The sequence below is a fragment of the Typha latifolia genome, chromosome 6 (assembly GCF_019914945.1).
Source record: "Typha latifolia isolate L0001 chromosome 6, TyphaL0001v2, whole genome shotgun sequence".
Classification (NCBI taxonomy): Eukaryota; Viridiplantae; Streptophyta; class Magnoliopsida; order Poales; family Typhaceae; genus Typha; species Typha latifolia.
Genome location: NC_133091.1, coordinates 499,226 through 526,716, shown reverse-complemented (window position 1 = coordinate 526,716; position 27,491 = coordinate 499,226). Strand labels below are relative to the sequence as shown.

At 39.1% G+C, this 27,491-nt stretch overlaps 5 protein-coding genes and 1 pseudogene across 9 annotated transcripts; 2 read left to right on the top strand and 4 right to left on the bottom strand.

Annotated features, from left to right (window-relative positions):
* The first annotated feature begins 29 nt into the window (after window positions 1–29).
* LOC140791436 (receptor-like cytoplasmic kinase 176) lies at window positions 30–3,571 on the top strand. Its single transcript, XM_073142003.1, has 6 exons — window positions 30–751; window positions 1,278–1,594; window positions 1,784–1,919; window positions 2,036–2,178; window positions 2,285–2,408; window positions 2,861–3,571. Exons 1-6 carry the CDS (start codon window positions 700–702, stop codon window positions 3,304–3,306), a joined length of 1,218 nt encoding a protein of 405 aa, XP_072998104.1. The 5' UTR covers window positions 30–699; the 3' UTR covers window positions 3,307–3,571.
* Window positions 3,572–4,957: 1,386 nt separating this feature from the next.
* On the bottom strand, window positions 4,958–5,332 carry LOC140790461 (flowering-promoting factor 1-like protein 2). Its single transcript, XM_073140576.1, has one exon. It carries the CDS (start codon window positions 5,330–5,332, stop codon window positions 4,958–4,960), a length of 375 nt encoding a protein of 124 aa, XP_072996677.1.
* A 3,447-nt stretch (window positions 5,333–8,779) lies between these two features.
* LOC140791458 (elicitor-responsive protein 1) lies at window positions 8,780–10,780 on the top strand. Of its 4 annotated transcripts, none has more exons than XM_073142048.1 (5): window positions 8,790–9,047; window positions 9,169–9,234; window positions 9,938–10,076; window positions 10,223–10,358; window positions 10,458–10,780. In XM_073142048.1, the coding sequence occupies exons 1-5, from the start codon at window positions 8,981–8,983 to the stop codon at window positions 10,512–10,514; spliced, it is 465 nt and encodes a 154-aa protein (XP_072998149.1). In that variant the 5' UTR covers window positions 8,790–8,980; the 3' UTR covers window positions 10,515–10,780. The 4 variants fall into 4 exon arrangements, with proteins under 4 accessions (XP_072998147.1, XP_072998146.1, XP_072998149.1 ...); XM_073142047.1 differs by having other exon boundaries at window positions 8,790–9,050; XM_073142046.1 differs by having other exon boundaries at window positions 8,780–9,047; window positions 10,223–10,780.
* On the bottom strand, window positions 9,432–13,948 carry LOC140791459 (UMP-CMP kinase 3-like; annotated as a pseudogene).
* A 491-nt stretch (window positions 13,949–14,439) lies between these two features.
* Window positions 14,440–16,558, bottom strand: LOC140790731 (expansin-A4-like). The gene is made up of 3 exons (XM_073140942.1): window positions 16,333–16,558; window positions 15,933–16,251; window positions 14,440–15,201 (listed from the first exon to the last, which is right to left on the bottom strand). The coding sequence occupies exons 1-3, from the start codon at window positions 16,484–16,486 to the stop codon at window positions 14,892–14,894; spliced, it is 783 nt and encodes a 260-aa protein (XP_072997043.1). The 5' UTR covers window positions 16,487–16,558; the 3' UTR covers window positions 14,440–14,891.
* Window positions 16,559–20,442: 3,884 nt separating this feature from the next.
* Window positions 20,443–27,070, bottom strand: LOC140791334 (ribonuclease II, chloroplastic/mitochondrial). 2 transcript variants are annotated; one of them, XM_073141865.1, is made up of 15 exons: window positions 26,657–27,070; window positions 26,251–26,410; window positions 25,993–26,106; window positions 25,838–25,915; window positions 25,625–25,756; window positions 25,000–25,221; window positions 24,613–24,795; window positions 24,466–24,528; window positions 24,224–24,330; window positions 23,985–24,134; window positions 23,725–23,884; window positions 23,009–23,404; window positions 22,195–22,419; window positions 21,410–21,593; window positions 20,443–21,104 (listed from the first exon to the last, which is right to left on the bottom strand). In XM_073141865.1, exons 1-14 carry the CDS (start codon window positions 26,926–26,928, stop codon window positions 21,477–21,479), a joined length of 2,379 nt encoding a protein of 792 aa, XP_072997966.1. In that variant the 5' UTR covers window positions 26,929–27,070; the 3' UTR covers window positions 20,443–21,104; window positions 21,410–21,476. The 2 variants fall into 2 exon arrangements, with proteins under 2 accessions (XP_072997966.1, XP_072997967.1); XM_073141866.1 differs by lacking the exon at window positions 25,625–25,756.
* Window positions 27,071–27,491: the final 421 nt, after the last annotated feature.

The following is a 27,491-nucleotide window of genomic DNA, read 5'->3' as shown; positions in this document are numbered from 1 at the left end:
GACCATATGGAAATGAGTACTGCGGAAAAGGGGGCCATCGTAAACAACCCCAAAAAGCACCCGAGATGTAGTACCCTTGGATTCTGTAGTTAGAGGAGTATGTAACAAGAGTTTTGATTAGAAATTTTATTTTAAAATAATTTTATTATTTTGGTAGCCATCAAAATAATTTATCCTCGTAGTCTTTTGTTTTACCTCGTGGAATATTTAATGGTTAAGAAGGTGCTATAGATATTACCAGTGGTTGGGGTAGTTATCAGGGTAGTAATTAGTTGCCCGGCAGCACACGCATGACTATAGGATAGGAAGCTCACCATCGCCCGCCATTAACGCCTTGCTCACGTTCCCAAATCCCAAGCTCTCTCTCTCTCTCTCTCTCGCAAAGAAGTAGAGTAGAGTAGAGTAGAGTAGAGTAGAGTAGATAACTTCTTAGGGGTGGGTGGATCTCCCGCGTGGAATCAGATCGGTCGGTGCGCCGCTTACCACTTTCTACGAGTGATCTGATCAAAAGAGGCATCCGAATCGGGCGTCTGTCTATTCCGGATTCGGCAACGTCTACTTCAGATCAGCTTCTAATGTTTTCTCAGAGGATTCGGCCGCGGATTCGACTCGTTCGATGCATCGAGAACCCTAATCTCCTCCGGTGCCCTTAAAAGGGGTCGGAAGATATTCCGATCTCGTCGTCTTATTAGGGTTTCGATGGGAATTTGCTGGAGCGCGCGGATCAAGGCTGAGAGCATCTCCGCTTCTGGTAGTAGTTGTTCTCTGATCTATCTATCCTACTTCTTTGCGTTAGTAGTTGATTCAGTTAGATTTAGCTAGAATATTCCAATTTCTCTTCCAGTTAATACCTATTCTCTGTAAATACTAGTGTTTGGGTGAATGGAAAGTAGAATTTACTGCGTGATGTAGAATTTGGACAATTATTTTACATTCTAGAGCGTCCATGGAGTTCTTGAGCCAATTAGGAGTTGATTGTTGCCTTATGTGTTAAAAAGACAGAGTTTTGGAGGTTTTGCAATAATCAAATAAATTTTTGTATTAGCTGGGAGTTCCACTGTCTAGCAGTAGAAATCCTTGTCTTTCGAATAGATGCCCTTGATTAACAGTTGTAATGTTCTGCTGCAATGCTTCAGTTTATTTTGCGTTCTTTCTAACTGTTGAATAAGTGGATCAAGATCAATTTCTTATTCAAGGGAAAGTTTGGGCTTGCTGGATTTATTATGAGTCTCTTTTAGCATACATTTATTTGAGATGCTATGTTTTGATCTATGCAGGTGCAAGCTCTAGGAACCGCAGTAAAGATGGGATCCAACATAGTGGTTGTAGCAGCGGGACTTCATCATCTTCCATGCCACGGACTGAAGGTGAGATCTTGCAGTCTTCAAACCTGAAGAGTTTTTCTTTCAATGATCTCAGGAGTGCCACAAGGAACTTTCGTCCCGATAGTGTGCTGGGGGAGGGTGGGTTTGGGTCTGTCTTCAAAGGTTGGATTGATGAGCATGCATTCACAGCATCCAAACCTGGAACTGGAATGGTAATTGCTGTGAAAAAGCTCAATCATGAAGGTTTACAGGGTCACAGAGAATGGTTGGTGAGTATCCATATGTGCAAAATTACTATATTAAGATGTAGCTATGTTTATTATGTAGGTTGAGCATTACTGAAGAGTAGTTTATCAGAAGTAGCTAAATAGTTTGAACATCAGATGTTCATGCTCTGCAAGCACTAGAATTGTAATCATATCTGTGCTTACTTGGATGAATTCTTATCATGCCAACAGGCAGAAGTTAATTACCTGGGTCAGTTGTACCATCCCAATCTTGTAAGACTGATTGGATATTGCGTAGAGGATGACCACCGTCTTCTGGTCTATGAATTCATGCCTCGTGGAAGCTTGGAGAATCATCTATTTAGGAGTAAGTTTTCTTTTTCCAGATCTACATTCTTAGGCTTTTCTTCATGACAGATGCCTGATGATATTTCCTTGATATCTTTAGAGCTTAATAATTGCTGTATGTGCTTGGTACTGCAGGGGGTTCATACTTTCAACCTCTGTCATGGAACCTGCGAATGAAAGTTGCATACGGAGCTGCTAAAGGACTGGCCTATCTTCATAGTTCGGAGGCAAAAGTTATATATCGTGATTTTAAGACATCCAATGTCCTTCTCGATTCGGTTTGTGAAAATATCCAGCTACTATGGATTCTTCTTTGTACTCTCACATTTCTTCTTTAATCTCACAAGATGCATATTATTTTGGATCTTCTGTGTTACTCTACAGAAGTACAATGCAAAGCTTTCTGATTTTGGATTAGCAAAAGATGGTCCAGTCGGTGACAAGAGCCATGTCTCTACCAGGGTCATGGGAACTTATGGATATGCAGCTCCTGAGTATCTTGCCACAGGTAATTGCTGAATTTATAATTCCATGCATTTGCAAATAGAGTTTGCGAAGATGTTTCCTCCCATATTGTTTAAGCTTGTGGTTCGAGCCTTTGTGAAAGTAACTTCTTCCATAATCGGTATATGCTGATTAGATTTATTGGTATCTTTGTTGAGGGATGCCAATGGTGTTAATGCATATGCTAACTGACATGTGGAGATCAGGTAGAAATATTCACCATTATTGCATTTACTTTATTCTTCTATGATGTTGGAGTTACTTGACATATACGTAAGCATGTTAAAAAGCAAATGTATGCACATTTGCAGCTCCTGCTGCCTCATGCAATAGTGGATGTTTTCCTTTAATTGTTTGGAATTACTTTTAATGATTGTCAAGCTTGATTGAAAGCTTTTCCCTTTTTCCTTTCCAACAATGATATGCAGAATACAATAACTGTTCCCATTTTCATAGGTCATTTAACTGCAAAGAGCGATGTGTATAGCTTCGGTGTAGTTCTTCTCGAGATGCTATCTGGACGACGCGCTGTTGACAAGAACCGGCCCCATGGGGAGCACAATCTAGTGGAATGGGCAAGGCCTTATATCACACACAAGCGCAAAATTTTCCGTGTCCTGGATACAAGACTAGAAGGGCAATACTCACTTGGTGGGGCACAGAAAGTTGCATCTCTTGCCGTACAGTGTCTGTCCATAGATGCCAAGTTGAGACCCAACATGGACGAGGTAGTCTCCGCACTAGAACAGCTGCAAGACTGCAAAGAACCAGAGAAGAAACCTCAGTTAGAACCAAAGTTGAGTGCTCGCAGCAATGGCCATGGGCATAGGTCTTCAAAGAGAAACTTGCAAGAAGAGTCTGGGAATGGGAAGCGGAAACCAGCAGTCTCCTCTCATCCTTAGCAGAGGGGTTGGGAACTACTACATGCCTATATATCAGTAACTTATTCTGCTTTGTATATAGCTGCTCATGTTGTCATTATGTATCCAGAACCCTTTGTCACTGAGTTCCACGATAGGATTCATAAGACCACCACTAGAGGGTTTTATTTTATTTTATTTTTTGATGGCATGTCTGGTAGAGGGATTGTTTTGTCTTTTCATCTGTTCATCCTTCTATTAGACCGATTGTGAATGCAAGATAGATAGTTTCCTTGTCTTATAGAAATATGACGTACCTCTCTTTAGGGCTGTCAAAAAAGTTCGGAGGCTCGGCTCGTAAAGAGTCCAGCTTGAGCTCTAAATGAGCCGAAACACGTTTAGAATCGTTGGATACAGTTAGTATGATACTATGATGTTAAAAGAAACCTTCTTCAAACACTTCAATTTTCCCAAATTCTCTCACCGTCTCCTCCCCTGGCCTCATCTGTCCACCTCCACAATCTCACTTTTTGATGATGATTGGGGTGACGACAACGGTGGATCCGATAGTGAAGAGGAAGACGCGGGCAAAAATAATCCAATGGGGAAGAGGAAGACAAGGGAGAAGAGGATCCGACAGGGGATGCCATATTGCCTTCTTTTACGGTGCATCCCAAGACAACCTCTAGCAATTTGTTCAGGAATGCAGCAACGTGGAGGGGTAGAGCATTGCCGAGATGCCGATGTGGTAAGATCTTGTTCCCTCACATTCTCATCGGGGTGTTTGATTGAATGGTGAGTGGGTGACAATCGCTTCGTTGACGAGACCGCAAGATCTCCCTTGGTTGTCGAGCTGAGCTCGAGCATCATCAAGCCGAAGATGAGCAGAGCGTAGCTAGGCTTTTCCAGCTCGAGCCGAGCTAGACTTTTCCACCTCTTGAACCAAACCAAACCGGGCCAGCTCTCTCAAGCTCGTCTTGTTTACACCCGCTACCTCTTTCCACCTCAACGAAGAAAAACAAAGCTAAGGCTCGGTGACTCGGTAAAGACAACAGAACAGATAATATTTATTATTTTGTCATAATTGACCACCTCACCCATGCTCTTTCAGCTTGTCGAACGCAAAAGCCCAAAGCCAATTTGTGGCCCATCCATCACGCCGATGGATTAAAGATTCGGAGCGATCTGGGCCGTCACCCGGCTTATTCATATCGATCAACAAACAGATGAAAAGGTTCGTATGAGCTCGAGGCGTCGCTTAATAAGCGGGCCTTTATAGTTAAGTCTTAACAAGAAGGCCTATATCCCGACCGTCGGATGAGGGAGGATTCGTGGGCTCAGGGCCGAGCTTGGCCGGCCTTTTTGGTTACCATGAACCCAAGGGGACGCTTTGACGACTGGTCCCAGTAGAAGTAGATGGGCTCAGATGATGAATAGAAAGCACTTCATCGAGAAAGGGAAAGACGGGAGGGAACTTTGTAGGAGGATCTGCTTGCGAAGGAAGCATTGGGGAAATTAATTATGAGTGGGAGAGTAGAGAGTTAACTCTCTCGCTCTTTTTCTTTTGGTCTGAATAGATCTCAATAACGCTCTCCCCTCCTCGAATATAAAATTCTCAACAGATAAAAACACACTCATATAGATTTTTTCTTTTCTTTTCTTTTATTTATTGATAACTCGAACACCCAATGCTCTATCCTACGCCATGTGACGATGTGCGCTCCTGCACGACGAAGGCGGAGCGGTTCTTAACCGCGATATCGTACATGTGCATCGATCGGACGTCGGAGAAGCGCCGCGGGAGCGAGATCAGGTCGATCGACGACTCTCCGCGATGGTACTGGATAAGCTCCTTTCGCTGTCCCGTGTCGTACCGCACCCAGCCGAGCTCGGCCAGGTGGTGCTCCAGCTCCTCGTGCGACTGCACGCGCCGCCCCGTCGGCACGTGCACCAGCACGCTCGGCTTCCCCTCACGTGCCGCGCACGGCGATTGCTCCTCGAGCTGCTCCTTGGTCGGCTTCTCGATAAGCCTTACGGTGCCATTGCGGAACACCCAAACTCCGGACATACCTCTTCCTCTCCCTCTCCCTCTCCCTCTCCCTCTTCCTCTCTTCTCCTTTATCAGACGAATGCTAGTACTATTAATCGTGTATTTAAAGGTAAGGAGCTTGGTAGGTGTGGTCTACGTGGATGCTTTTGACTGGTTTCTCTTTTTTTTTTTTTTTTTTTGGTTCTGTTTACGTATCTCTATATATACTCGAGAGGTATCATATAATATAATAAAAGGAGTATTATCCTGTTATCCACTTGTTTTCCAACACCCTGTCCGAAAAATAAGGAGTGGCTACTACTGTAGATCTACCAATGTGGCCCCACTTCCATCCTATTGCCTACCGAACTTGCTGATCGACTAAGTACTGTAGCAGGAAAAAAATATTAAATATTTATCATACTTGTAAACTTTTTTAATTTATTTTAAAACTATTATGCTTCTCTCTCAGATCAGTATCACGTAAAAAATTACTATGTGAGTAGCGATTAATAATAAAGTTTATCATTATGATAGCATACTTTACTTAAAGAGAACTTTTTTCTTACAAATAAATCGATCTCCAGAAGAGTAATCTAGTCATATACATGTAGTCTCTTTTGATCACCAGAAGAACAAAAATAGCAAAGCTCGGCTACGACAAACTTGTCAGGAAGAACCGGTTCTCTGTTAAGATTAATCCTAGTGGCATCAGCCAGTTCTACTTAATAGCCAATAGGACACACTGTAGCTGCCTCTGAGTAGTGTCTGTGTCAGGAAAGATGGATTCACGGAGCTATCCAATGTACAGCTGCCTCTAAATCCTGAGTTCGTAACAGTTAGCAGCATGAATAAAGTAAAGATTTTGAGTTTACTTGCTTGAACAACTGCTCTTGTGCTGCGTACTCTTGTGACACTAGGTGTTTTATCTGGAAGGGTAACATCCTGATGAACTCGGAAGTGCTATTATCCCGGAGGACTAGGAAATTGAGGAGAGATAGCAAATTTTTGCCTTCGCCTGCATACTTCAAAGTTGCCACGATACTTTCCAAGGGAATTCTTTAATATTTACAAGTCCCGGTATTAGAGGGGCCCGATCTTTTACGTGATACTGAGAGCTGATAAAAAAAAAATACAGTAGTTTGATAAAATATAATTATCTGTAGCAGTATTTTGGTCAGAAATTCCGTATATAACACAACGCTCTTCTCTTTGAAGTCTATATAGTGATGAAGTTTTGTCAGCTGAGATACAAGTTGGCCTTTGAGTTCACGCATCTTGTATTCTTGAACCAGTAAACACTGCATTTGAAATCGAATGCTGTTGTTCCATCAACAACCTGGCGTCTTAAAGGAGTGCGTACAAAATGGTGACCACGTACGTCGTACGTTTCTCCCTCGCCATTTAATAATCTACTCTGTCCAGACGTTCAAGTTGCATGCATGACGTGGCTCTAATATATGTGGTTTATATATTTTCTACAACCACTTTTAATCATATCCATTCATTTGATGGTATATATATATATATATATATTTTTTTTTTCATCTCATAACTATCACTGTCAATAAACATGGTGATATGATATCACATTATTTTGTTTTGTTTGTAAGGTGTTTATAAGCGTAGCATTATTCCCTAAAACGGTGTCGCCTCGGCAACGTACAAGACAGTAGTAGAGCCACTTGTACAAGATGTCCGGATCCAGTTGCACCATTGTTGTCTGAGTTCGAGGGAGGAGTGCCGCCATTGGTTGAATCTTCTCCTCGATATCAACTCATGTGAAAGAAGTCTGCATGGTCTTAACTCCTGAGTAAGTACGTCCGACTGCCATGCTACTAATTATATGGACGGCCCACGTGTCGTCATTACAGTGATTCCAGTGTCCTTGGACACTGCTTATATTATTGGTCCAAAAGTTGACTGTACGATTGCTACGATATCCAGCTAGTCACTTCGGTGAGTTTTTTTTTACCAAACTAACCCATTTTATTTTTGTTTACTATCGAAATATATTATAACTTAAATTTATTATCAATTACTGTATTCTTAATAAAAACGCTAAACTGATCAATGTTTTTAAAAACGCTAATCAGTTTGATTTTTTTTATTGTTAAGGCATTTTTTTTAGTTTAACAACTGAAAGACTAAGTTAAAAAAATATTTATACACATAAACGCTGATAAGTTTAGTGTTTTTATTAGACTATAGTAAATTAGATCTTATTTGGTAATAAGTTTGAGAAGTAATCTATTTCGATAAAAAAAAATTTAGAGCAAGATTAGTTTGGTCAAAAACTCCACTTGGATGACTAAGAAGTATATTCGTACTCTTTGAATCTGATTAAAGTTTTAATGTAATGTTTGCATTGCTACAATGTCCACTTGTTAGTATGCATCCTTGGTTGGTTGGTGAAATTTTTTTAATAACAACACAAATAATGTTTTATTGGTTACGTGAAAACAATTAGGAGTGTAAACTAGTTGAGCCATAGCGAGCCTACTCTAGCTTGATTTTTAGGTTTAGCCTAGCTCAACTCAAGCTCGAGCTTGATTGGAGGCGGTGGAGGGGCAATAACTTGTCAAAAAATAGGAAGAGATTGATGTAGGAGGAGGCTGAATGAAGAGAAGGATGAGAAGACAGACACTGATGGAGGAGGCCACATTGATAGACGAGGAGGCCACCAAAAGAGGGAGGAGCAAATCGTGACAAGGAGGTTGGGTTTATTGGATAAATTTTATTAAATTTAAAGTTATGGTTAGAAAAAAGATCACAAATCTATTGAAATAAAAATCTAATTGTTATAAATATATTTTATTATATATATATATATAATATTAAAGTCAAACCTAAATGAGCTCTAAATTCAAATTGAGCCTAAGAATAATGCTCGAGGTCAGCTCAGCTCAAGCCAAATAGAGCCGAGGCTGAACTGATAGTTAATTTTGAGACTTGTAGAAACAATAGAGGTGTTGCCTGCTTATAAATAATAATTGCTATTGTAATGAGAAGAGATTAGTAACTGGACTAAAAGAATTGGGCTCACGACGAAGCCTTTCTCGTGCAATATGGGCCTTATTGGGCCGGCCCAGCCTTCAGAATACTTTCAAAATTTGACTAGGTCCCCCCCCGTTTACCAAACTTTTACTTTAAAAACTTTAAAAACTTACCAAATCATCAACAGCATAGTGTAAGAAAAAATAGAATAATTATGTACCAGATCTATCTTAGCCAATTTATTCCTAAATTATAATCCGGGGTTGATAGCAAAATCACAAACTATTGGATGTCATCTGGAACTAGTTGACGAAATTTTTCCAAAAATTATAGGATATATACAACTAGTTCATGCATTAATAACCCACCTGTGACCTGTTTCATTTCATTTCCCGGATAAATTGATCGTATTATACTATTATTTCGATAAGACCAAGACTTATGCTCATATGGGGGGTCTGAATAGAAGAAAGAATCTTCTTCCTACTTCGTGCTTTTGGAGGTGGTCGCCATTTTAGAATATTAGTACTTGGGTCATTATTAAAAAATGCATAGACCAGTTCAACCTCCAAAGGGGTGACTTATTCTCGCAGTCGCTCGTGGAAATCAACCATTGCCATCTTTCTCCATATAAGAAGAGGAATAGAGAGAGAAGAAGAAGAAGAAAAAGGAATAGGAATAGAGAGAGATATGGGGAAAGGAATTCTGGAGGTCCTGCTCGTTGATGCAAAGGGGCTCCAAGACACGGATCTATTAGGTGGTTGTATGATTGTCATACATGGGCTTAATAATGTTCCAATGAGTTATTCCAATTGAAGGATAGATAAAAGGGATCTTATTCTGGTTTCTTTTCACTAATTATGGATATCTTATTACAGGGAAGATAGATCCATATGTGCTGATCCAATACAGGAGCCAGGAACGCAAGAGCAGCATCGCTCGAGGTCAGTAAGATCATAACCATATTGCATTGGAATTAAGAAATAATAGTATTAGCATGCTAATTTCTTATATCTTTTCTTCCTTTCTTCCTGGATATTTATGTCTATAATTCTCCTCTGAGGTTAATCAGATAAAATATTATCATAAAATGGTGAAACATAAGTAGAGGAATCATAGAAACAGAACTAAACACGCAATATGCCATCCAAAAAGGTACACAGATCTGTAATAGATTTTCTTTTTCCAGTTTTGCTCTGTCACGATTATTTTTACAGAACGTGAAATACTGAGTTATGTCCGAGAAATGTTCATACATAAATTAACTACATGTATACCTTGTTAGTACAATAATAATTATTAATGAAATGCAATGTTTGATAAACAAAATCATTTCCTCCTTCCTGTGAACTGATAAAGGAAACCCAAATTATTTTCTTCTATAGATGTCAACTTGTTCAAAAGATGCCTCCAGCTTATCTGTGCAGCTGTTGCATAAAAGAATAAACACCATGGTGCAAGTCCACTGCTTCAGAACATTTAAATAAGGCCTAGTTGACCTGTCTGATTTCAAACAAAGCAAAAGTATTCATAAAATAAATCTTCATATAAGATGCCACTTGATTTGGAAAAACTACCTTGGAAGCAAGTCATAACTATATTCATGTTACCATCTTCCACATAGTATATTAACCTTTGGTAGTGCAGGCCAAGGAAGAAACCCTTCATGGAATGAGACATTCAAGTTCCAGGTGAACTCTCCTGGTGCCAACCATCAACATAAACTCGTCCTCAAGATCATGGACCATGACACATTCACTTCCGACGACTACATCGGCGAGGCAGCGTAAGTTAAAAGCTGCCTAAAGGAAATGGCAATAACTGAAATAGTATCTGCTGGTTGGAAAGAGGAAAATTCTGTTGAGAAACACAATAATCTCATTAACAAATCCCCTTCGACACTGATTTAAGTTTTCTTGTTTCATCTTAAAGGATCACTGTGACCGATATAATTGCGTTAGGCATGGAGAAAGGAATGATGGAGCAACATCCTTGCAAGTATAGAGTGGTCCTTGGTGACGGAACTTATTATGGGGAAATTCAAGTTGGCATCACGTTCAAAGCACAGGTTCTATTCATACATCACTATAATTGTTTGAGTTACATACTGTCCTACTTCTTGCTAAGTCAGGATGAGTTGATTTATGATCTCTATAAAAAAATTCAGATGCAGGAAGAGGAGGAAGAAGAGGTTGGAGGGTGGAAACACAGCTTTCGCTCCTAAATGTTGTATAGATTCTAGAATGCTTGAACCCAACAGTGATTTGTATATTATGGTTCTAGCATTCTAGTTAGAGAACAAATGGATATTGTTAGAGATTAGGACAGTTGGATGGCCCAAATTATGGCATTTCTAGATGTGTAATTTATGCGCTTTTAGTTGCTTACTTGCTTAAGAGTAAATTTATTACTGGACATCCCAAAAATGTATCACTTCACAGATGATATTGAGCTGCTCTCCAAAAGAGTACCAGCAAATTGAAATCAAAATTTGTCAGATGTAATGTTATAGCAAAATATAGTTGAAGAATGATTAGGAGAGTACTACCAAAGAGAGAACAGGGAAACTCAAATAACAAAATTAAAAACTTCTTTCCAGGAGGAAGAACAAAGATACTGAATCACTGGTAAGTATTGCAGAAACTTTAGTGAATTGAAAATGGGAGAAAAATATATATACCCTTTTGCATTTACTATTCCTCCCACAATCTCTCACTGCTAATTTTTCACTTCAGTAAGCTATCAAATAAAATGAATAACACAAGAAAAGATAGGAAAGAACTATAAGAAAGCAATCTAAATCTAAAATTTACTGGCATATTTTGTTTCCAATATCATTAAGTGTGTATCCCATAGAATCCTATAAAGGTTATTTTACTGTGTTTCATTGGAGAGGTAAAAATAACTTATCGACTGCAGCTGACTAAGGTTTTATTTCCTCAGCATCTGGTTTCAATTTGTTGAAAACGTTCTTGACAGCATCAAATACCTCATCAGCAGGTCGGTCAGTGTTGATCTAAAAGAGAGAAAAACAGGGAATTAGATTCGATTAGAAGCAACCAAGCAAATTATCTCTATTACATGTGATACTATAAGAAAACATGAAACTGTAAATAATGATCTCATGCTATTTAAAGGACAAGCATATAGAAGCTGTTATATACAATTGTTAGTAGAGAAATCAAAGAAACTCAGTTATTGGCTATTTTCCTATTGTCAGCAGACTAAAAAGAAACTTATGCCAGAAAAAAGATTACCTTTTCTACTTTCCCTTTCAAGCTGTAATAACAAATTACAGGTAGCGTTGAATCAAAATATACTTTTAGTCGCTTTCTTATGGTTTCAATGTTATCGTCTACTCTCCCCTTGAAAATCAGAGTTTCAGGAAAAATATCAGAGAATGTGCATTGTAAGAGTGAATTAAGAATTCTGTTTTAAAAAAAAAAAAGCATAATAACCTGGTTTCTGTGCAAAAGGCGCCTTGTCAACTCCTCTTTGGGGCAGTCAAAAAATAAAACAAAGTCAGGCTCAATTTTAATCTGCAAGGCAGTTTTGCACCCATAAATTATTAGACCAATAATGGAGTAAGCAAGGCAAATTAAGAATTAATATGCTAGGTTAGTTTTTGAATATTTCAGGCCAACAATATTTTCAAACGCCAAGCGATTATCTTCATTTCTTGGGAAACCATCAATCAGAAACTTCTTGTTCTTGCTTCTTTGCATTGCCATCTGCAGGAGAGCAACAGTCACCTCAGCGGGGACGATTTTCCCTTCCTTCTTGAAGTGATCCATCATTTTCCTGCAACAGAGATGACGAAGATAACAGATAGATTTTAAAACAAAAGTAATCCGAGATTTTGAAAATTGAAAAGTCTAATATGATAAAACTATATTGCCAACAATGGAAGCAGTAAGATGATGATGCAGACCCATCTTTAGATCCAGACTCAGTTTCTGCTTGAAGAAGATCCCCAGCACAAAGATGAGTAAAAGCCAAAGTGATCCACAATCTTGGGGCATTGAGTGCCCTTTCCACTACCAGGACCACCTGTCAAATTGTCAGCAAATTCAGTCATTGTTTGTATATGGGGAGAAAGAAAATAGCTGCTAAATAGAGAATCACGAGTATATATTCCCAACACAGAAAGGTGGCAACCACTGCATTCACCAAGTGATATAGGAATCCGATTTTTTTTTTCTTAACATGTACAACGAACCTGATTTACATTTAGCTACTTCAGTTATCTTTGTACCTTTGCGAGTAATAGTATGTGAAGATGTTATACTTGGGATAGCAGGAGCAATTAGTGCAATATGCTGTATGCATATGCACAGGCCTTACCCACTGATTGGTGGCCATCAAAGAGCTTCATAAGTAAGAATATCACTGCAAATTCGAATATAATTACTTGCAAACTACTGCTAGTGAGATTTCCGTACTTAGAGAAGTTGCAGAGCAAGATCCTATAAAAGATTGATACTGATGTAGATATGTTGTCATGTAGATGTGTGAACAACTGCAAAGTTGTTTTCTTCTGCACATCTTTTTCATATATTAATCATTTCACTGACAAATCACAGGTCCTGAATATGCTCCTCATATTACAGGCAAAATGATACAGAAATTCATAAACTACAATCTTATCCAAAAGTCTTGAGTATACATATGGTTGAACATGAAAATTGTATACACTTTAAAAACCATTTCAATTAGGAATAAGTATAACAAACCAAAGTATGACTGAAACTGAACTATTAGCAGAATTGTCAAACTAAAAAAAAAATAGTGAATAAATAAGATGCTTACCCAAAACAAATACAACTGTTACTTCATCAGAAAAGTTTCTACCTCCATCCTGCTCAGACGAAAACAAATATTGGGGGTTAAACATAAGGAGAAGCGGCACCAAGAGTTCACCAACGAACGTATAATAGCATCACATTATTTACTACAAAAACTTCAAGAAAAAGATCGAAGTAAAATAAAGGAGGAGAAAGACCAGACGATACCATCAGTCAACCACTAGAAGAGCACACAATAGGTATATACGCAGATCCTGCACAAGTAAACATCATCAAAATATGGAGCATAACGAGAATATTATATTAAGTCATCGCGTACAAATTGACGACTTTGCAAAGCATATTAAAAATTAAAAAAGAAGAGCAGAAATAAAATTAAAGTCTCCAACGTATGGATGAAGTATCAGTCGTAAGTACCAAAACAAACTAGGACCGTTCATACGATGAAATGGAAGCAATGCCAAAATTGAATCTGTAAACAGGACAATCCCAGAGCAAAATCACCGTTATCTCCTCACGAGTAACTGGCATTTGGGGATTGTATATCCTCACGAAAGTTCCCTGTAGGAACAAGATCCAAAATCCTTGGAGAAGTACCAATCAAAATACTTGCATATGATTAAAAAATCAGAAATACAAACATAGCCAGTTGTTTTAATACCGGTAGATTAGACAAAATAAAATAAAATACGCGAAATACTTACCGAATACCGACGGGAGAGAGAGAGAGAGGGCGGGGGGGTTATGGACAGGAGAGACAGAGGTTTGGTACTTATTTGGTAGGCCGAGGGCCTAGTTACTTGGGCTTTATTACAAAAAATTAACGGGCTCGACCGGGCTCCTGATGTTGCACTCAAGATGTTCGATCCTAAGCCATAGAGAAGTTGATGGGCAAATAAATGATTTACATTGGACATACAGAAAAGACCAACAAACTTAAATACTTCTACAATGGAAGCAAGAAAGAGAACGCCCCATTTCTCTCTCTCTCTTTTTATTTTTGTTATTGTTGCACTAACTTAATTTTATTTTAATGGCATTCGACAACAGGGGGGGCATTACTTATTTCTTTAGGATCAATCCATGCGTCCTGCAAAATAACTAGTTTCCAAGAAGCAGCTCTAGTTCTACTGGCTCAATATTCTGAGTGGTCCTAAAGTAGGTCTGTCCACTGGATCTTTTGCAGCTTCATACTTTAGAACATGACAAATATCTCTAATCTCAGGACTCATTTAATTTATGCTTTTGCTTGGTATGTTTGTTGATGAATTATTAAATGGCAACCTTCTTTAACTGCAAGTGATGTATGTAAATAAATAAATAAATAAAGAGAGGAAGACAATGTAATACCAACAAGCATTACTATATTAAAAGGATAATTTTAGACACAATTGAGACATATATATGAGCAGCTGCGGGCTACGCTCCTTTTTTTTCTCGAGTACTGCAGCCACTTCAGCCGTTGCATTTTAAGCCTAATAATAACCCCCCCACCCCCACGCACTACCTAAAGACCAACAAAAACACCACTCACTCTCTTCCACCCTTAGCAGTCAAAATGACACAATTCCACTCTCTTTTGCTTTCACACCGACCAAAAAGAAAGAACCCAACGACTCGGACCAACACCCACGCGACTAAATAAAAACATGGCGCGAAGAATACAATACTTCTTAGTAAAACTCGAACCAAAAATTTTTGAAAAAAAGGGGTAAGGGAAAAAATAAAAAGGGGTGGAGGGGGCGGGCGGGCGAGATCGTTTGAAATTTTCCCGCCATTGCTGCAGCTTTGGAATCTCAGAAGTGGAAGTTCTTGCCCTCGAAGGTCTGGCCGAACTGCCAGTTGGCAGGGGCGATGTTCCACGAGGTGGAGGTGCGGCGGTCGCTGCCGGTGACGCGGAAGGAGAGGGATTGGCCGACCAACACGGCGTTGGATTGCCAGTTTTGCCCCCAATTCCTCGACATCGGCATCCACCCAGTCCGGGAGCCCTTCACGCTCGCCCTCACGATGTCGCCAGCTCCGGCGACGTTCGAGATCAGAACCAGGTTGAAGTACTTGAACCCGTTGATGGTGAATCGGATTCCGCCCGACTTCCGACACGGCACCCTGTAGATCGAACCAAAATAAATATCAGCTAAAATGAAGAAGAAGATATAATTATTTTATTTTAAAGGATTTAATAAAGGAGGGGTATAAATGTCAGCGTGGCCCGGGAATAAGGGGATGTTAATGGATTGGCCATGGACGCGTGCGTGGGGCAGTGTGCCCTTCAAGAAGGGCCACCAGTAGTACCCAGGTTCACGCGTTTTCCTGTCTTCTTTTTTCGAGGTGACCGTGTTGCCCCTCTGCGTACGTATCTGAGCCTAGGAATTATTGTCGGGGTGTGAAGGGTATTTTTGTCATTATGCGTCACGAAAAAGAGGCCCTCACGGGTACACCGAAGGGAATGGAGACGTGTATGCGAGATAATAATGAGATCCGGGTCAGATGGGAAAAAAGAAGAAATTAAAACACCTTTAATTGAATTTTAAAGCATAAATAGTTTTAAAATCACAAAACTAGCCCTATAGGAAGATATTATTCTGATGCTATGAAGTATGGGATGACACGAACCGTAATTTCGCACGAAAACAGGGCAAGCCTAAAGACATGTGAAAGGAAGAAGAAGAAGAAGAAGAAGAAGACACTTCATACTAATTGCAAAAACGAGAACCGAATAAAGAATACATCGTACTGTTCGACGAAATGCTTCACCATTTCGTTCGCTAGTAGGAAGCTAAAACTGCAGCTAGAGTATATTTTAGGGAGAGAGAAAGAGAGATGGAAAGAAAAAGCACCTGCGATAGGAGACGGGAACTATTCCAGCGCGGTACTCGGCGATCTTAAGGAACATGGGCATGGCGAGATCAAAGTGAGGACGAGGAGGATTGCACCAGCCACCATTATCCGACGGAAGGGCATAGTTGGGAGGGCAAAAGTTGGTCGCGGTGATTAATATAGACGGACTCCCAGGATGGCACCACCTTGGGTCGTCGGCGCACTTTATCTCAAAGCACGAGCCGCAGCTGAACCCTTCGTTGAACAACGCCGTGCTGAGCGCCGCCGTCTCCACCCCATACCCCTGGCTGTAGAGATTCCCGTACCCACATGCTCCTCCTGCGAAAATTTGCAAATATAACCTTAGATCTTGTAAACGTTTGGCAATGTGGGTCAAAGAGGAAAAGAGAGGAGAGGTACCCATTGTGCCGGAGGCGTCGCTGCCGCCGTAGAAGGTGGCGTGGGCGCTTTGCCATGCCCCGCCGGCGTAAACGCCGGGAATGCGCGCTTCAGCTGGGGCCAAGAAGGAGAGGAGAGAGGCGAGAGCAAAGAAGGAGAAGGCCGCCATGGCCATTTCTTTGAGAGAGAGAGAGAGAGAGAGAGAGAATGCAACGTAGAGGCAGTAAGTGTGTAAGTGGAAGCGATGTGGGGAATAGAGGGAAGGGAGGGAGGGGTATTTATGGAGAGTGATAGCAAAATAATGGCAGTTGGAGTAATTAATGCTTTTCGTGGAAGTAAAAAGGTAAAGGTATGAGAGGAGTGCGATATGGAAGCGTTTTTGTTAAGGATGAGCGAATAAGATTTGATGGCTCATGATTCCTGTTCTCTATGTCTTTCCACATGATGGCAATCCAACGGCGGTGATTACTTCTGTGCGAAAGTGCACGTAACACCCTAGATTTAAGCCCAATTGCACTTTCATTCCCTTCGTTGTCACTACTAACAAATCGCACAGTGTAAAATCGGTAGAAAACAGGGTTGTTATGTCTAATTTCCTCAAATATTTAATGGAGGTAACGCCGTAAAGGAAGGCAAAGCGGAATAGGGGCTGCTCCGTAATTTCATCGAAATGCCATTCGCGGGGGGACAAAAGGGAAAAGAGCGAGAGATTGAACGATCTCAAAACGCTCGCTTTGCTTCCATCGCAAGTTGTGCCGCCACCGACGGCTCGGATACGATGCCTTTTCGACGATTTATTTACCTCCGCTTTTTCTTTTTCACCCCCCCCCCCCCCCCCCCCTTTTCCCCACTCGCTCAAAACTCAAAACTCAAAACTCTACTCTACTCTACTCCACTCCACTGGGTTTTCAATTTTCAAACTTCAAAATTAAACCCAAAACCGAAGCAAATCAAACCAGTTAATTTTGAGTCTAGTGTTCGAGCTGGGTCTGGTGGACCCGCGGCAATCCGTCCGTATTCTTCGGCCCATATATCACGGCTCAACCGTACGTGGGGCCCGCCTCGAGCCTCTCGCCCCCACCCAACCACCTGTCCACCCTCCCCGGGCCCCCACCCATTCCCACTAACCCCCACTCGTTCTCGAATGCATTTATGCATGCATGTAGCCAAAGAGACGCATAATGTGACCTTCTGAAGTGACCCAATCCAATTATCTGTCCCACTGCATCATTTGTGTTAGTTAAATCTTGTATTATTATTATAATTTTTTATATATAAAAAAAAAAAATCTTGCCACGTCAGGTATTATTCATCCAATCATCCGCACCGGAGAGCGATCCAAATAGGTCAAAAGAGGTTTTACTTCCGGCTCGAGTCAAGTATTAGGTTGGTCCGCATCGTGCGGCGTCGATTGGGCGAGAGGAGGGATTTAGGCGCCAGGGTGGACCGCACCTTTCCACGTGGCGTCCTCCTTGTCAGTCAACAATAGCGGTAGGTTGGCCTGCCGGTGACGAAGACTCCACGCACCGGCAGCTCGTGTGAACGATTTATAGATTGGAGTCGGCTTAGAGATTCGTGCCGCGATTTATTCCATCTCCTGATGCTATTATTATCTTGTATTTATTTCACATCACAAGCCTAATCATGGAGTTAGTTAGTGGATATAATATTAATAATAACTAAACGAGTGTGGATATGTATGCATGGATGGACCATCCATGCCATGCATCTACCTCCACGCATAACATTCTCACAGCCGTTATCTTATGTCTGTACGTGGATGTGATGGTGCACATGCCATGTTTTACGACTTCATGTCACATCATGCTACGACATTCACTGTTAATGTTCACATAAATAGTGTTAACACTTTGCTCATGGTCTACTTAAAGTTGGTGATCAAATAGTTAACGTGTGATATTATATAAAATGATGGGGAGAAATATTAAACACTTGTTATTAGTCAACTTCAGGAGCAAAGTCTATATATATATATATATATATATATATATATATATATCCAAGTTTGTAGTATCTAATTCCCTCAAAATTTAAATAATGAGCAGGAGCCATGTCTAAAGACTATGAACATGAGAGCATGTGCATGCCCACTTCCTTTGGTCGTTCATAATCTCAAAATATTTTCAACGGGATGTGGCTGCCTCCAAACTTAATTAATTCATTTACTGATCTTAAACCTTTGTCTTCTATCCACCATTCTCTCATGGATGCATACCGACGTTTAGCAGCGATTCTTGTATTTATTTTTATGTGTTAAAATAAAGAGTATAATATATGAAAAAGGAGGCTCGTAGTTACATAATAAGTAGATATCATGAAAGTTGTCCTAAAACTAAATATAGGACTCAAGGGGTAACTTTATTATTCAAGAATAAGCTTCAGGGGAGGAGGATTAGGTTCTCTGGCATAAAGTTAACCAAGTTGACGTTCTTGGGGGTTCAAAAGGGTTAGATAGATAGACAGATAGGTAGAATTGCACCGAAAGCAAGCTCTTTGATAGATTAATATCAATAACTTTGCAATCTACTTCATTACTTTTTGAACCAAAGGCTGTTTTTAATCTTCTAGACTTATTCTCTTGTCTTGCTTGCCAATGGTTCTCATCCAATCTCTCCCTTCCAAAAGCTGAGAGCCCCAAAAAATCCTTATCATTTTATATTACTTTTAAAAGCAAATCTATGCATAATGAGAAGAATCTTCTTAATTTTTTTCTTTTATATATTTATGTAAGCTTATAACCAACTTAATAAGACAAGCCTAGCCTCAGTCAATAGAGCTCTTGATTGTAGAACCTATGTAGATTTATTTTTTTTATTTTTTTTTTACTGCAGGCTGAGTCAACCAACAAACCTTTAATCATACGATGCCTAGAAAAATTTACAGGATAGAGAAACAATGGCGTTTCTTCTTTTGTTACCTTGTGGGATCTTTTGGGAGTTGGAGTTTGACCACACAAGGCTATGGCTTCTAGTGTTTGGCAGGGACCTTGGATGCCTGTGCGATTCTAACTCTCTCTCCAGTTATATATGTATATATTTCTATTCACTGTTACTGAGAGTGAAGTCACAAGTGACAGAGTTTGACATCATCTTGCCAAAACACTTAACATAAGAATCCAAGTCATCAGTTCTTTGTGCAAGATGGGTACATTGTGAAAGAGCTTAAGCTGCCATTAATTGCATGATGAATATGGAGTCATGCATTAAAGGTTTTATTTGAGCTTGGTGTGATATTAATGCTGGGGAAATAGATTAAGGAAGCTTCGCTTGTTCGTACTCGGTAGATGCAATTAATGGATTCAATTTCAAAGTAGACAGAAACAAGCAATACCTCGACTTTAAGCAGTGAAATGTGGGTTAAAAGCACTCAGTTACTTTAAATACATACACTGTTTTAGTAGATCATGACTCCATGCATGACATAATTATAAGTTAGATAGAAAAATAGATCTTCTAAATGATACAATATAACACTCTTTAGTAAAAAAGAAATTAAAAAAAAAAATTTAACTCATGACCTCTGTCATGAGTACTGTGATCTAATTACTTTCATCATACTTGCTATAAGTTGTAGCAGTTATGGTTCAGCTTATGGGCATGAATAATAAGTTTTTAAGAATGAAGCACGCGGTTTAAACAGCAATTATACCTGTAAGCAGAGGTTGCAACAGAAAGGGCCCATGATAATTATCTTGGAGTAATTATATCATATCCTAACAAGTGAGACATAGTTTGCTGAGAGGCCAAGATTAATAAACCAACAACCATAACTGACAAAAAGGAACTCGACTCATTAATCCCAGCATTGTCAAATTCTCACGCCTTATCGATGTTATAATTGTGATCAGCAGACATCATCCATGATAGCCAGGACATGCACAAGCAAAGGCTCTGATAATAATAATAATAATAATAATAATAATAATAATAATAATAATAATAATGCAGCTTTTGTTTAGGAAAAGCGAGATTTCTTTTTAAGGGACATCAAGAGTACAGAGAACTTTCATCATCTCAAACTGTTAAAGATGATATGAGTGAAAACAAAAAGCTCCTAATTTGTACACAAACAGAAAGAAAAAGAAAAATATCGACTTACATGAGATGTTACTTGACAAACTGTACATAAGCAGCTGCAAGGAAATGCATTCAAGAGTTTAACATAATATTTTACACATCAAGGGACGTTGTTAGGAATTGGTACAAGAGGAAGTGCCTACAACTGGGAAACCAGGATCAGTTATCTTCTCTATGCCCACATAAAGAACCCGCCCCCCCCACAAAAAATATGTATCATAAGGAAGTCCCATCACAAGTTCAGATAATTTACCGTCCTATTTAGCCCCACCTTAAAGAAAGAGGAGTCTAACTTACAGATACAAAATGTCATTTACTAACTCTGGTGCAAGGTATAAACTGCATATGGATGCCATAATCCTGAACTGGTAACCCAATTTGCAGTGAATGCAGATGTACGTCACTTGCAGCAGATTACAATCCAGGACAGGGAAGTATATGCCTCAACGACTTGATGCTTTCCTAGCAGCTTCACTGTTCATCGAATCCGGAAGGCAAAAGCTATGGTGCAGCCCCATTGAATACACTAGCTCCAGCTTTAGACAAAATTCAGAGTGTGGTTCCATAGTAGAAGTAGACTAGGTATTAATGTGATCATTGATCACACCACAATTGTCGCAAAACGCTGAAACTCGTATCAGTCACTTCAGCTGGAAGCAGTCAAAATATGTTGCTCAAGCAGATATAGTGAAGCTTCTGTGAGAACACAAAATTGGCATAATCAGTACTTCTCGCTCAGTAAGAAGGTAAGATGGCAATTTTTTTTTCTTTTTCTTCTTGTTGGAAGCTAAAATGCTACTAATCAGTCAATATGATTGGCAAGAATAATGACCTGCAATCATACTCACTTGATTTATAGGATTTTCCTGCATATTTCTTGCATTGAATAAATAAAAAATAACAATGTTTAAACATTCCTTGCAGTGGATATAATTGGGAAGTTGCTCATAAGAAAAGAGGCTCCAAAGAAGAGAACTTCTAATTCATGAAATTTCACTTACAAATCCTTATGCTTCAGGCAGATCCAAGTGCAACAAGGACGACTTGAGTACCCTGTCCTGGCGCAACTTACACTTCTTTAACAGAAAGGACATCATCCCGTGGATGAGCCTCTTCCACAACAACTTCTATTTCATCTCCAATCTGTTTCCCAAGTGAAACTGCTGCAGAAGCTTGAATTCCAACCTGTAGATACAGTGTGATATCATCTATCCCGTTCCTCAATGAAGAAGTTGGGGAATTTACTCAAAGGCAAAATGAAGCATCAAGATGGAAAATCCAAGATGAGAATCACAAAGTGAAAGACTATCATTGACTTTGTTTCTAAGCCTGATGAGAATTAGTTACAAATATCAGAAACTGGCTAAAGCAATAACATGTCAACTCAAAAATGCTGCCCTGCGTGTGACATTAAGTAAATGACTCACAGCCATGAGAAAATCAAAGCTCACCAATCCATTCGAAATGGTACATGCTAAATTAATAAATGGAAAATCTAATTAATAATACCAAATCTAGAACACTAACCTGGTAATAGGAAACTAAAATGATGGTGAGAGTTTTGAGAGAAGGCAATTTTGAAAAAAAGAAAAAGAAAAAGTGATGCAGTATACTGACATACATTTATTTTTAAATAGAACAGAAAATAAGGCTGAGATGAATAGGCACCATTATCTAAGTCAGAAAAAAAAAAAGAACAACATTATTTTGCAAAAGATGAAACAAGCAAAATTTGAACCCTCTAGAGCATCAACCTATCAAATAATAAGCAAAAGCCATAACTGACCTCTACCAGAAGCAGAGCTGCAAGCCGATCTTTGATGAACCTCAGGATCAAGGCATTAAACTTTCTTTCCTTTTGTTGTCTTCTCAAGTACTCCAACAACCAATATCTTAGACTGCTGTTCTGAAGCCTCCTAGCTACTTTCACATGCATATTAACAAGACATGCCATTCCTTCTAATTCACCAGCTGTGAAAGGTGGAGATTCACCTCGAAGAAAAGCCTTTACCTGATTATAGAAACATAAAGTTTCAGAGTGAAATTTACAATGTTTCGGAAATAGAGTCCACAAAGGAAGACATTGCAATATAATCTATTGGGAAACATTAGTATTATCATAGTATCAAACTTCCAGATATAGAAATTAAGGGATGAATTCTTTTTGGTTTTAAAAGAAAAATAATATTTTGCAGTCTAAGGCTTTTGATATCCTTCCATTGTCTTAAACATATTCTCCAATAATATTACATCAGACAAGACATGCAGTACTTTAAAGAAAAATATGTAACAGATTACATCCTGTTCTTCCATTTATTATTACATGATCATTTAAGAATTACCAGTGTATTCAACAATATTTAAGCACGTTATAAATAAATTGGATTTATACAGTGAATCAAGAACCTCAGCAGAAAGCAATTCTTATCTCTTATATATAGGATATATGCATACACCTGATAAACAAATACAGATAGTATTTTTGCTATCAAATGTGCTAACAATAATGAAATAGCTGTTAATGGATATAATGAAGAAAAGAATTAATCAAGTTCCTGATTAAAAATGGAACTTGCTTCTCTTAAATATAGGATACACACCTGATAGTGGGCTAGAAGATCAACGTATCTTCTAATGGGAGATGTGAATTGTACATATCCAGGAACACCAAGAACACCATGGCGTATAGGCTTCCTATAATCCATCTCTGCTGCTCGCATGATCTTAACATACGCAGAACTCCTCACAGGGCCTTCAGGAAGGTGATCAAATACTGAGGCGGACATGTTTGATTGGGGTTGCCCCCTGTATGGCAATGGGATATTGTTGTAGGAACCAAATGTGGCAACAACCTCCCCACAGAGTATCATCATCTCAGAGACAAGTCGTACAGCAGGACCAGCTTGGTCCTCAACATACAGAGTAATGGAGGGTTCAGGATCATCAGGATTAGCCACCTTGATGCGTGGCTCTATCGTGGCTGTGTCTATTGCACCCTGTGAAGTTTATGTTTAGTTCAATTGACTAAACATGTATCAAGAAGCATTATGCTAGTGGATGCATATAACAAAGAAATTATATCAACTTTCCACATTTATTTCTGGATTCATGCAGACATTTAAAAATGCAAAACCTTTTAATTCTTCTTTCCAGGTACTTTAGATGCCAAAAACGATCTTCAATAACACCTTTTCAGTTTTGTTAATCAACTAATTTGCTTTTCTTTTTCCTAATTTTGACATGCTAATTACAAATGGATAATACATGATGGAGTCGACCAATGATGATGCAGCATGATACTTTACAGGTTAATTACCTGGTTGCGACGCCATTGTAACCGGAGGGAAGCAGCTTCTGAAAGAATTCTTAATTCAGCCTCCTCTTCCAAGTTCAAGTGAAGTAACTCAGATGCACTCTCATATGTTAACATGTAGGTCGGTCTGATCAATGAGTTGTCTATGGAATATTCTGCAATACTGTGTACTTGCAAATGTGGTAAATTTGCTTCCTATTATTTGTCTTGCTTACATAAACAGAAAGTGGATTGCAATACGAGAAGCAAGCATCTAAAGTCACCTGCCATCTGGGCGCAGTGTCACAGAAACACTAATTGTCTTGCAGATTTTTCCTTGCTGCAAGCTCATGCCCTCCATAGCAAGCTTTTCGGGTAACATTGGAAAGGTAGCAGTTGGCAAAAATATGGAGGTACCTCTTCTCATTGCCTCTCTAATTACCAAAAATATAACAATTTTCTTCCGACAGATGAGATTTTACATAGCCAATGGATAACAGTATATAATGAAAAAGATGATAACCTGTCAATTATGCTCTGAGGTTCAACCAAGCTTGTAGGATCAGCAACATGAATCCAGATTTTTATCCTACCATCCGAAAGCCTTGTTGCACTAAGAGCATCATCGAGCTGCATCATCAACAATATCTTTTAAATGAGAAGGATTTAGTTGTTAGGATTGACTAGCAAAGAACTTTTCAGATATGTAAGAAGAATCATGTAACATCTTGACAATGCACAAGCTATGGACAATTCAAAGGTTACCTCATCAGCCTCATCCACATCAATTGCATATACTTTCAAGAATGTAAGATCTTTCCTGATGTGCTGAAAAGCAAATCCAAATCTATAAACTTAGCATACAAAAATCATCATAGTAAAAAATTACAAAATACTTATGGTTCATTAAACCTCATCAGGATCAGAAGATTGTGCCAAAAGATCTTCAGCAGCTGACAATACTTCGCCACTATATCCAGTACGAATGTTGAATTTCAAGAGATCAAGATTGACATGAACAGGGAAATATCCAACATCAATAAGAAGGTCTATTGCAGCTGATGAAATCTTAGATAATCCCATTGCCTTGAGTATCTGCAGAAATGGCATCCAACCAGTACATTTTATGAAGACGATGCATGACAGTCTAAATGTTAGACACTTGGATTCTATTGCATTAGCAGAAAGTTTTTCCTTGAGAAACCAAAGAAAGATGGAAGAAATAGTGTCTACACTGATAGGATAACAATTACGAGATACACAAACCGAACAAAGCCACAAATTAGTTGGATATATTACATTTCCTGCTGTTTTTCTTTGGTCATCATTCTTGCAGGCATCAATGCCATAAGCTTCAAGAGACTCAATCTTCTGTCTAACTTTTTCCTCAACAATCCATGAACTTTTAGAAGGCTTAGAGTGTGGAGGCATTGCCTTTGCTGAAATAAGCAGTTGGACAAATTCTTCAAGCTCCTTCTCATTCGCCTCCTTGACAAGCTTCCTGTGTAAAAGTTCCTCCACCTAGAACCAGAAAATGAATATGTGACTTTGTTAGAAAAAAAGTAAAAAGCCCATATCACAAAACAATAAGCTGAGATGACACAAGTTACACATGCATATCTACGAATAGTGTATTATGCCCATTCAGTTGATCCTAATGCCAGAATAGCAAACAATAGTATGTGCTCTAGACAAAAAGAATCCTGAGAAAATTGTTAACTTGTTGAATTACGAAGCCACCAGTGAACGCACATATATTTGAAAGGACCAAACAGAAGTCAACCTCAGTCGGGATGTCAAAACAACAAACTTGAAAGTGTGTTAAAAGAGAAAAGACCACCATTTGGAAAATTAAATAGCAATTTAAAAGGCTACAAAATAGATCAGGAATTTAACATTGGCCTTCCTCATGTAAGAATTATACCTGAATGGTAGGCCGAGGCTCATAAACAGGAGAAGAATCTCTTTTCTCAATCACATTAAAATATATTTCATCTCTTGACAACAAGAGATGTGCACAGTAGCTTTCAAGAGGATCACTGCTACCATATATGATCTGAAGAAATTGCAATTAATCATATGACAGAATGATAAACTGCAACAAAAGTCATAAAATCTTGTCCAAAGGGACTTGTACCTCTGCTAATTCTTCCACTGTCACTGACTTGTTCTTCTCCAGGAGCTCCACCCAAGCACATTCCAGTATAGCAGGGTCCTTTAACAGCCAGGGATGAATATTTAGAAAAACTAATTACGTGTACTAGAATAGCAAGTCCATATTATGAAACTTACCAAGATATCTCGAGCTCTCTGCGCAAAATCAGCAATATCTGTGTGGTCAAAATTTTCAATTCCAGGCACAATATATGTGATTTGCTGAGGCTTTATTGAGGATATTATACCGTTCTATTTTATCAACAAAAAAAAGTATAACTCAAGATGCAATTGGATACCCCAAAATTATATGCAGAGTAAATAGAAACTAATGTTAAAACTGAGCAGCCATCTAGTGGCCCATTTAACAAATTTCAAGGTTGTTTCTATTAAAACCTGATCGTACACCATCCAATTTTTCTTCCCATCAGGTTTTGAAGCGACTGCAAGCAATGATTTTTGGGAATCTTTTCGAAATTCAAGCAATGCTCCTTTCTGCAAAGTTTTCTTTTCCAATTTAACGTCAAATAACTCCTTAGTGCTGGATAAACCCATCCTGCTAACATTTATGTAGCATTAATATAACTTATGGCCAGTAATTCAAGTTGATCAACAACCAAAAATCCAAGCTGATTAAAAGTTACAACTTTTGTCTAAAAAGATCAGATTCTCATATTAAACTAATATAAGAACGATATAAAAATACCATGCAGATTATAGATAGTTCAACACTTCTAACATGTAAGTGAAGTTCCACTGCGCTCAAATGTAATTCTAATAAAACGAAAGAGATGAGGACTACTTGATAGACGCCCGGACTCGTCTTCGGGCGCGAATCTCTTCGAGCTCCTCCATGACGGATTCGACGAGGCTGTGGGCGAAGCGGGACCGGCTACCGCCGCCATACCCGAGGGCAAGGTTACCAGAGAAAAGCCCCGGAGGCGGATGACCATAGAGAGCGGAAGGACGGAGGTGGAAGAGGTGGAGGGAGAGGAAGGCGCAGAGGGGAGGAGAACCAGCGGAGCGGAAGATGGAAGAGCCGCTCACCGCTCTGGTCGCCATGGGCGTTCTCATGAAGGATTGGAAAAAGAGATATCTAGGGTTTCATGGAGGCAGAGAGCTAAGATTCCTCTCTTTAAGCCTAAGTTGGTGATTCTTTATCCGGTGGGAGTGGTCGGCTGCTCGAGAATTCCAGGTTCGGATTGGAAGATAAGCCGCAACAAGAAGAAGAGAGACGCTGCGTTGTACCGAAGAAAGGGTTCTCTACAGTGAAGGTTGTACGTTGTTGTTCACCTCCGCCAATAAACAATTGCCACTTAGATATTCGAAAAAAAAAAGATCTCACACCTGGGCAACCGTTCTATCCGTGGCTATTTAAGATTTATGTATCTTTGTATCAAACGAGAGAGTTGAGAGTTGATATTTTGTCCCGCCTATATATATTTGACTCTTAAAATCATATAAATACTTTATTATTTTCAAGGAAATAAAAATCATATGATACTGATTATTATCTAATTATACTCATTTTGGATATTAAAGATTTCAAATGGTAGAGAGTACATCTCTTCAGCCACTACGGTTTAATGGTAAGATTTTATCAGCTCATAATAAAGACTGTGATTGTAAATATTGAA